Consider the following 10,992-nt stretch of genomic DNA (forward strand, 5'->3'; position numbering starts at 1 on the left):
TATAGTTTCCAGTCCTCTGCACCTCAAGTATCATCTTATCACCTTAATATATAGCACGTTTATTATCTTGAACTTCATTCATGACCAAGTTCATCTCTCCTTTCTCACCCAATTATCATTCAATTTCCAAATCTAAATCATAGTTCAGCTTCTCTCTTAACAGTATACAGAATCTTTCCATAGCTTGTGCGTTTTTATTAGAAGAATGTGGACATATCGTTAATTTTTAGATATATAAGTATAGGACATACATTACTTCATATTATTCAACCACCTCTATAACCTGTCCAAAGATGAGATTAATATTGTAAGATGTGAGTATCATGTTTGGTGATAAATTGTGATTGGGATTATGTTTCTCGCTATTGGGCTCCATTTATTGGTATGTTTTATGATCAATCAAGGTCTTTACATTATTTCCACCTAACCTTGCTAGATACACCAATCGGGTTTTTTTAATATTGGATTCAAGCCTTAGAAATAGAGAAAAACCCTGTCCAAAAATAAATAAATAAATAGAGAAAAATGTATATTTTTTATGAATTTATATATAATAAACGATATTTTAATAAAGACATTTGTATGCCAACTATTTTCATGTTCTCATCTTAACATATGTATTTATACCCAAAAAAAATGCTATATGTATCTTAAAAATCAATCACTATATATTTATGTATAAATAAATATTGTGCCTAATTCATGTTTAGTGTGTATTTTATATTTTAACATATATTTTATGCGAGTGACTGATTTAATTGCAGATAATATATTTTATCTAATATTTATTATATAAGAAGATATGGGAGGATTTGGTACATAATTTTCATTTTCTAAAATTTCTTTAGTTACATATATAAAAATAATATTTTTACCATTTCAAAAACTCGATCTCAAGCTAGAAATCTCTTAATTAAAAATTTAAACATTTACCATCTTGATTAATCTTATATATATTATTATTTGGTTTAATTATTCTATTGGCTTCTATAATTTTATTAAATTTTTAATTAGATTCTTATATTTTTTTAATTAAGTCTTTATGCTACTTTTAATTCTGTAATTAGGTCTTTGCGAGTATAAAATATATTAGAATTAACGGAATATTTATTTGCAAATTGAAAGTAACCACAATTAAAAACCTAATTAGATATTTGACTATATATTTTTTAAAAGTAATATTATATTAATTTTAACATTTTTTATATAAAAATAATTTATAAAAAAAGATGAACTAATACGCACATTAATACCATTTAATAGTTAATACACTAATGATAATACATAATACTATCAACAATGATGAAGGTCCTACAGAAAAATATATAAACGTCATTTAAAAAAAAAAAATCATAACTGCTATATTCATTTCTCTGTTTTTTTTTCCCTTAAAAGAAATTGTTTCGTTTAGCCTTCCCTTATCATAAAGAGGGCAATAGGCCATTTCTTATATTGTGTGAAATTTGTGATATATGTTTAGGTAAAATAGGAAATATCACTCCCATATAGTAATAATGAAGTAATGAACCCATCCTTCAATTTAATGGAATGCATGGGCCATGGGTGCCACTCCATATATTAAGAAAATAAAAATCTTCCCCACTTCTACCCTATAAAAAAAATCGAGACAAATAATTAATGAGGAGTACTTGTTGAACGAGCAATAGTTTAAAACTTTAAAGCTGAAAATTTATATATAGCCAATTTCACATAAAATTGATAGTTAAAAATCGTTAAATAATTTAACTGATTTAGTTAATTTTTATCTAACGACTCTTAATTATCAACTTCACGTAAAGATGACTGTATCTGAATTTTTACCAACTTTAAATATTTTAAAATTATCTACAAGATATGGTATGGTTTTAGAAATAAAAAAGTATATTTCTTAAATGATATTATATTATAATTACACAAATACAATCACACCACAAGAAATTGTTAAAATATGAATCATTTGAAAAAAGGTGAATCAAACTAATACAATGTAATATATATTTTTTTGTTGTCCAAGTCTCAATTTAACAAACTTAGTACTAATTTGCTGTGAATTTAAATTTTATTTAAGTGTCGCTAATAGGTTTTTGTATTTAAAAGCGATATTTGAATCTTTAAGACTTATTTAAGTGAACGAGTAAATTAATCACTCGCATCAACATAAGTTGTTTATATTACATATTTAATTCCCCTTCTTCACCTTCGAACAAAACCACTTTGGACAATAGCAATTTGCACCATATCAATGCCTTGGCGTGCATTATTATTATTCAAGCCATAACCACTATGATCACCAAAAACATTTAACGGGCCATGGTTGAGCCCCACCGGCGACGGCGTGGCGCTGGCGCGGCAAACGGGACAACTTGTATGAGAATAGAGCCACATATCAATGCATGGCACGTGAAAAGAGTGCATGCATTCCGGCAAAGTCTTCAACTCCTCACCCTCTTCAAAATCTCCCAAACACACGGCACAAGTGCCGCCACTGCCGCCACCTTGATCATCGGCCTCTTCGCCGTTCTCATTAACCTTTTTCTTGTGATACTTATGCGACGGAATCAAATGCGCCACAGAAGTAGAAGTGCTTGGTTCACCACCATCTTGTTGATGAAGATTTTGCTCATTATTATTTGAATTTTGCCGGTTATTGCAAAAACAAATTGCTATGAGATGGTAAATTGAGACAACAAAAGCAGCTGAACCCATTGCAAGAAGTAACACAACAATGTTGTTAGATAATGGATTACCTTGGCCACCACCACCATCGTTATCCATAGATCATATCATAGATATCATGTGATGATGATGATGATGATGATGAAGGTATAATAATGAATCATAGGTCTACAAAGATATGTATGTGATTGAAATAATGAATTTGAGGCATTAAAAAAATTTGAGCAAAAGTGACAAATTAAATTAAATGCCAGCCTAAGACGACGGCTACAATGTTTTAATGTGTTCAATTATTATGTGTTTGGCAGGTGGCGGTGAATTCAAAGAGGTTGGTGTTAATTTAATGACTTGTGATTTAAGTTTTGCTTCTTTTTTTTTCTTAATTTGGTCAAACACAAGAAATTACAAGGAGATACTCTTACATGCTAAGGAAAGTTGTTGTGCATTTAGATGATGACTCTGTTTCAATATATACCTGTGAATTACTCTAGTAGTTTGTTAAAGGACTTCAACAAATAAATACAATTAGATGCTTATTGGGTAAGCATCCTATGATGAGAAAATTGTGGAGACAATAGGAACATAATAAACATATCTAAGGAAGGGGTGTGCAATAACGGTTTTGAAACAATCTCTGTAAAAATGTCTCCGAAACAATAATGTTGACTCAAGAATAGTTTGGGATAAAAATGATTTTTCAAACTACTATCAAACTTGGTTAAAAAGAAAAAGACAAATAAATTTTTGATTTTTTAATTTAAAGACATATATATTTTTTATTAATTAAAAATATAAAAATATTCTTCATTTTTTAAAATGTGAAATATTTAAGTTTTTTTCTCTAAATATGATAGACGTTTTTGTATTTTTAATTAATTAACAATTTATTTATCTTCGAGATAAAAAATCAAAGATCTATTCGTGATTTTCTCTAAATCTTATTGTATTCGTATATTTTGTCTCGAAATATTTTCTAAATAAGCTCAAAAGTATATCTTAAGTTTATTATATTTATGAGTGTGACATTGCAGGCTATTTGTTTTTATACTGTAACAACCTGTGTGATGTGCCCCAATATTTTAGAATATGTGAGTTTTACTGTGCTATGAGATATTTTTATTTTTTAGAAGGCGCAAAATGTCATATAAAAATATTCTTTTAAATTCATTAAATACAAAACGGCAGTGCCGTTTTCATTAAAAAAATGATTAAAAAATTTTTACTCCACAAAACAGCAGAGTCGTTTTGCATGTGATCAATTTTTTTACAAATTGGAAGATGAAAAATCTAAATTTGAGATCTAAGAACTGATACGAGAATTAAATGGTAAGCTCTTTGAAAACCTGCACCATTATGCTAAAGTTCTAAAGTAGCCATCACCAAAGTTACGGACATGTAAAATTAAATTTCGTTGAAAAGGTTAGATGAATATATTCCATAAATGATGTAAAGACAACACCTTGGCAAATATAAAAAGAAAAGAAATGAAGGTTTGTCCCGTTCAAACTAAGTATTATTTAAACGCATAACGTGCATTTTAACAATTGGATAGTTCAAATCAGTATATACATAAAACAACAGAAATCTGACGGTTCCAACTTCCAAGTATATGAAGACAGTGCAATTATATATTTATATTCCTAGGTATGGATAGACCATATAGGCTTCATTTTTTCTTTAGTCTTTATTCATTGTTAAAGCAACTTAGGTGTTTTGGCCCTACCACCTTCTGTGGCAGAGCTTTTATCAATCAAGCCATCCATTGAATTGAATGCAGAATGCAAGAACATTAATCATCGGTTGGTACCAATATTTATGTAACTTCAATAAACAAAGAAGAAAGAGGGAAAAAAGTTAACGGAATGTGATATTGATATCTCAAGGAGTCATTGCATTTTTTTCCCCTTAGGTACCAATATCTTAATCATGTTATCATAAGAATATAAGATTGGCTAATTCAATTTGAAAAACTGAGTTTCATTTCCTCAAACCAAGGCTACTAAAAAGGCAATGAACCTTGTTCTTATAGAGGAAGAAATTTTATGACAAAGACTAACAATAGAAATGGACCAATTAAGAAATGGGATTTTGGATATTCTAAATTGAGAAAATTAATAAAATAGTAAAATAAAAAGTTAACTTCTACGAAATATAAACTCCACCATCTTAATTCACTTTAGAAAATCTTGATCCAAGAAATGGATATTATAACTTTTAACTTTTTGTGTTCTCCTTCTGCCCTTTTCTCTTTCTCTTCCCTTTTTTACTTTGAATATTTTGGATTGTGGTGTTTTTCTTGGGATTTATTATATGATGATGATTTTTCAGTAAGTTCCTTCTTTCTTGGCCGTTACACAATATATACAAATTGGGCTTGCATTTAAGATGGATGTCCTCAATGAGGGTGAAAAGAAAGGAGAATAATTAACATACCAAAATAAGTAGATCTGGCATGATTTCATTTTACAGGGATATCCAGCTACCACTTTTATGCATTGAAACATATACATAGCAAAATAAGATAATTTGGTTAGATTTAGAGTGGTGAGGTGAGACTTCCTAAAAGTCACTTAAAGACTCTATTGAACAAAAGGGTATCTAGAAATGTAATATTCTCTTACACGTGATGCACCATCCCTTGCCAGAATCCCCTCAAGATCACCAATGATTCTGGCCAACCATATCTCCAAATTCCGCTGGATCTCTTTCAAGTTGTTCCTGATCGAGTCCAGCGACCGCCTTGCAGTTGGCATGGTCTCGCTCCTTAGCTCGTCCCTGTAATGGCTCTTCCCAATTTCAGTTTGCAAACCCATCAGTTTCTGTCCGGTTTCAGATGCGCCCTGCTGAAGCCGAAATGCTTCAAGTAAGAACTCCGTTTGGGTTTGTGCTCGAAATTCTGAACTGAGGGAGGGTTCGGAGGGATCACTACCCTGCTGGAAAAAAGGTGATGTCAGCAATGAACAAGCTTGACACAAGCCTGTTGTTTTGCAGAAACATACATGCAAAGTAGTTGCAGCCAACTTCAAAGTCAACTTTCTTCATGTTGCATCATGCTTGCAAGAATTGAACTCAGATTTTGATGTCTGCCTTAATTATATGCACACATTATAACAATGTAGCCTATGATTTCCTATTTCTGGGATCAATCACGGTTCACAAAAAGAATAGAACTTAACAAACACTAATTTTGAATAGACATCATTGACAGTAAGCTTTCCCCAACCACCAGACAGACATTTGCTTTATCTGTTTATCCAATGCACTTAATTGTAGCACATGCATAAAACATGGTATGTACTCATACAGACAACCATTAATTATATAAGCTGATTTTTATCAGAGTTTCTCCATTAATTATATACAGTTCTGATCGGACTGCTAACATTTCAAAATACGTAGGTGGCTGACTTTAAATGATTGGAGAATGTAGTATTTTTACATAAAAGGGATAATTCAAATCCCAATTTATGGATTAATTACTAGTTGCAAGATTAGGGGGTAAACTTGAAGCTTGAGGCTAGAGTTACTTACTATTCTCCTGCATAAATCATCAATCTTTTCTGAAAGCACTTGATATCTCTTGGTCTGCTTCTTTATTAAGGACGACACTTTGGATAGATCACTCTTACTGATCTTCTCCAAATTCAATAATTCCTGTTCAAGTAATTTGAGTTTAGAGGACACTCCCGCAGAATCACCTTCTACCTTCCAAGGGGACTCCCTTCTGGACCAAGAAAACTCACCCTCGATTAGTTGCAGATTAATGCCAATGCAACAGAAATTATCAATGTTAGGGTTACCAACTATTTACCTTGCCACAAAATGCTTGGTATTGTACACAGATTCAAGGGATTCATACTGTACATCCTGCAAGAGTAAACATCTACTGTTCAGAAATTGACAAAATGACTGATCAACAACATGTTCATATGAATTGCCAAGCAAATTTCAGTCAATGGACTTTCATAAACACTTAAATTGCTTTCAGGATATCCCATGTGATTAAACATTTAATTGATAACTACTCAATTTTTATTGCTTTCAGACCATCCCTTCTGATATAACTACTCCTTTTAATTGCTTTTAGTTTTATGGCATCCTATGCCAATGGATTTATGGCTTTGAGAGGCTCAGAAGAGGCATCTTTCAGATCCAAATAATTCAATCCTAGGTCCATTACAACAAAGAAAAACACGAAGTAATTTACTACTTATTTTATGTGCAAGATGCAATCTAAAATCAAATTAAAAAATGGTAAACTAAAGTTGACCTTCCCGAAAAAGGTGATATTAATATATGAAATCCCTTGATCCTTTATGCCTACATGCCTAAACTGACCTGAGTGTCATGTTTGGTAGAGAAATTCAGTGTCATATTTTGCAAAATAAAGTGATATTGTGTGTTGTATAAAACCTAGTGATACAAATGAACGGGTGTGTATCCTCAAGAGAGTTTGCTGTAATTCACACACACAAATTTACCAAAGGAGACACCAATAATGTTAGAGCTCTACGGAACATATCACCCCTTATGGGGATTTCACATATATTCTCAATCCTACAAGCAACATTGTCACTTTGTCAGTACCTTTTACCACAGCTTTATCCAAATATATTAATCCAAGGAGGTAAAAATTTTTCATAGAGGAACGTATGAGTTAGTAATTAATAGGCATGACAACCACAAGCGCAACAAGCAACCGGGAGAATGATACCCCTAGATTTCAGCACTAGATAAGAAAAAGTGATCATCGCCTCTGCTGAAAGTAAAGTGGACCAACCATGCAAATAGCAACACCAACGTAACAGTAACACCACATAACAGTACCAAAAGTGATACAAGAGAAAAGAAAAGATGGGGGTGCAAAAGCAGACAAATAACACATGGATGCACGGCTCCACCATCATGAACCATTACGAAACCAAAACCAACTCCATCTGAACTTGATAGGAAAAAATAAGACCCTTTTAGGACCCATTAAAAAAGGCAACATCTTTATCTTTCAGTAGAAGAAATGAAGCAAGAAAGTCAAGCCTAAAACACAGTTTTTTGCTGTACTAAGCACCAACACAAACACACATCTCCTCAGAAAAAATAAAAAACCACTAGCTTGAAAAACTGGGTTAAAAGAATATAAGCTGTGGTAAAAGGAACAGGATACTGTGTTTCCCGAGCCAGTCCAAAAGTTGATAATGATCTTTCGTTAACAAAAATAATAATAATACCAATAAAGGGGGTGTCACTTTATGCGGTGAACCACACTGTAATAAGTTAATATTCATACCATATAAAAATACAAAATCCCTCCCCCACTTTAATTATTGGCTTGACTGTGGATAGCCTTGTAAAGGAAAATTATAGAGAACAAACTACAACATAATCCAACTTCAATTTGGTTTCCTAAGAAGACTGCCTTATAAATAATAACTAAATTGATAATATTAATATGATAAAGCTTACTTTATTTATCATTTATTAATTATTAATTATTAATAATTAATAATTAATAAATACTAAATAAAATAAATTCAAACCTTTTTGATTAATTATTTTTTTGTTATCAAATATTTTTAAACGAATAAATAACAATTAAAAATAATCAAGGGTTCTAATTATCAATCTGAATTCTTAACTACAGTATCAAAGCAGCAGTGTCAATGTCCAACCCTTAATAAATTCCTTAAACATCTCCTAACTAGTAAATCTCTCTCTCTCTCTCTCTCTCTCTCTCTCTCTCTCCTCAGTATTTAGGAATATTTTCAGATAAAACAACATAATTATGCTTAATTATGCATTATGATATCACAAATTATGTCAAGAGACACGTCACTAAAAGACTTAAGAACAATAATAATTGACATTAATTTTGGTTTAAGGAAGGGGAAAAAGGTAAAAAACAAAATAAAATAAAATACGAAGAAGATGGAAGAGGAGGAGGAAATTTGAAGGAACCTGGAAAAGGGAAGCTTTTTCCGCCCAGAATTTGGAAGATGCAGAAGCCATAAACTCAGAATCAAAACCATTTCCAAGAAACTCCATAAACCCACCACCATGTCCATGATGCGATGCATGTTCATTCTCATGCGCATAACCAACAACTTCATCTTCCTCCACCACACTCTCTTCTTCTTCTTCTTCTTCTTCCTCCTCCTCCTCCTCCTCTTTCTTGAACCACTCTCTACTATTCCCCGCGACCACACCGTAACTCTCCCTGCTCCCGCACCCACCGAACCTCTCCTCCGCCTCAACCTTCTCCCCATTTCTGACCCTCGACCTCGACATGAAGCTCATTACCTCGTCCCTCTCTTTCTGGAGCTCGGTGAGGGTTCCGCGGAGGCGTGAGATTTCATCGGCGGCGGCGTCGATCTGGCGAAGGAGTCGCTTCTCCTCTTGCTGCCAGGCGTTGCGGTGAGAGGCGAAGATCTCGACGACTCTAGCGTTGGCTTTGGAGTCTTCTTGCCTCCTCCACCGCATTTCTCTGAGGTCTGCTTGGAGCTTGTGAACGAGAGAGACAGTGTTCTTGGGGAGTTGGGCCAGGAATAGGCCCAGGCCCAGGCCCAGGTAGATTGAGATGAGCTTCTTCATGTTACGACGCTCCTCGTCTTGTGTAAGTAGTGGCGGTGGTGGCGGTTGTTGGTCCTCTTCCTCTGCCATTTGGGAATAATTATTTTAATTTTGAAGGTGGTTAGTGGTTAGTGTGGAATCTGTAACAGAAAAAAGATGGCAAAGAGAGTGCAGAGTGCTGAGTGAAGCTAAGTAAGTTAGCTACAAGCTACTACTACACAGAAAAAAGAACATTGCCTTTTTGTCATTTCTCTTTCTCTTTCTCTTTCTCTCTCTGCTCTGGGTAAACACTTCCTAACCCCTATCTCTCTATAAGATATTTTAATTCTACTATTTTCATATTCATAATATTAAGAGAAATGTTAACGACTATTATTTAGTCGTTAATTTAAATTTTTTATTTTAAATTTAATAATATATTTTATTTTTAATAAAATAATATTTTAAAATTAAAATTAACAAAAAATCAATTTTATAATTAAAATGATACACTTTTTGTGGTAAAAAATAAATTTTCTACTTATCAAAATGGCAATTTACATTTACTCATTATTTTACATTTTTAATAAATCATAAATTAATATATATATTTCTTTTTCTTGAAAAAAGTTCCCAGAGATCGAGAAGTGACAGATCCCCGAATCAGATTAGATTGACACTAATGTCTGCCGAACAGAGACTATATTAGTATTGATTTCCTTGATTTTTCTTTTCAGTCTTAATTATTTTATATATGATGAATGAAACTGTAATTTTTTTGTCTTATTTAAAATTATAATTCATAATTTTTGTTAATTTTTTTATTTTTTATCTTATTTAAAATTATTACTCACAATTTCTTCTTATTTTATATAATTACATTACACTAAAATATTATAATATTAATGAAAAAATATCAATAATAATTCAATATAAAAAATAGTCTTTTTTATTTTTGCATTTTTTTTGCTAAAAAATTTGGATAGGAAGTAGAATAAATAATATATCTTAATGTGGTAATTTTTTGTATTTTTTAAGATTATGGGAGGTACAAAAATCAGACTCTCTAATTTGTGTTTAAAAAATTTTAAAAATTTGGAGTACACAAATCGGACTCATTAATTTGTGTTAAAAAAATTAAAAAAATTTAGAATACATAAATGGGATATGTGTACTCCAAATTTTTTTAATTTTTTCAACACAAATCGGACAGTCCGAATCCAATTTCTATACTTTTTAAAAATAAGACAGTCCGATTTATACTTCGTACATTAAATCATCCCACATTTTAAAAAAATATCAGAATAAATCACAATTTAAAAAAATACTATTATTAATCCAATATTAAAAATAAAAAAAGTGTCATTCTTTAGTTTCACAAGTTAATAATTAATTTATTGTAAATTTAATTTTTATTTACAAATTTTTTGTTAACTAATAAATTAATATATATAACATGAGTTTTAATTTTTTATATTTAATATTTAAATAAATAAATAAATTATTGAATCAACATAAATTAGTGTTAATTTCCTTAGTTGAAATAGTATTTTTTTTATGTATTGAAAATGAACACGATGCGGTTGTAGCTACTTTAACTGTGACTTTAAATATTGACGTAATTGCAATGAAATGAATTTAAAGAGAGACAACCTCTCTGCCCTAAATCTCAATTCCTCTCTGTCCGGAATCTTCAACAGTCAACACCAACTCCAAAAACCACCTCTAATTTTAACACTTCCCTTATTTATTTATCTTTTTAAAACACACTTG

At 31.4% G+C, this 10,992-nt stretch overlaps 2 protein-coding genes across 4 annotated transcripts; both read right to left on the bottom strand.

Annotated features, from left to right (window-relative positions):
* Positions 1-2,112: 2,112 nt before the first annotated feature.
* Positions 2,113-2,849, bottom strand: LOC107487048 (RING-H2 finger protein ATL52-like). The gene has a single exon (XM_016107629.3). It carries the CDS (start codon positions 2,773-2,775, stop codon positions 2,194-2,196), a length of 582 nt encoding a protein of 193 aa, XP_015963115.1. The 5' UTR covers positions 2,776-2,849; the 3' UTR covers positions 2,113-2,193.
* Positions 2,850-4,995: 2,146 nt separating this feature from the next.
* On the bottom strand, positions 4,996-9,510 carry LOC107487099 (uncharacterized). Of its 3 annotated transcripts, none has more exons than XM_016107686.3 (4): positions 8,629-9,510; positions 6,488-6,543; positions 6,208-6,400; positions 4,996-5,606 (listed from the first exon to the last, which is right to left on the bottom strand). In XM_016107686.3, the coding sequence occupies exons 1-4, from the start codon at positions 9,328-9,330 to the stop codon at positions 5,256-5,258; spliced, it is 1,302 nt and encodes a 433-aa protein (XP_015963172.1). In that variant the 5' UTR covers positions 9,331-9,510; the 3' UTR covers positions 4,996-5,255. The 3 variants fall into 3 exon arrangements, with proteins under 3 accessions (XP_015963172.1, XP_015963171.1, XP_015963170.1); XM_016107685.3 differs by having other exon boundaries at positions 4,997-5,609; positions 6,208-6,397; XM_016107684.3 differs by having other exon boundaries at positions 5,000-5,609.
* Between the last annotated feature and the right edge of the window lie 1,482 nt (positions 9,511-10,992).

This window comes from Arachis duranensis, chromosome 5 (assembly GCF_000817695.3).
Source record: "Arachis duranensis cultivar V14167 chromosome 5, aradu.V14167.gnm2.J7QH, whole genome shotgun sequence".
NCBI classification, from domain to species: domain Eukaryota; kingdom Viridiplantae; phylum Streptophyta; class Magnoliopsida; order Fabales; family Fabaceae; genus Arachis; species Arachis duranensis.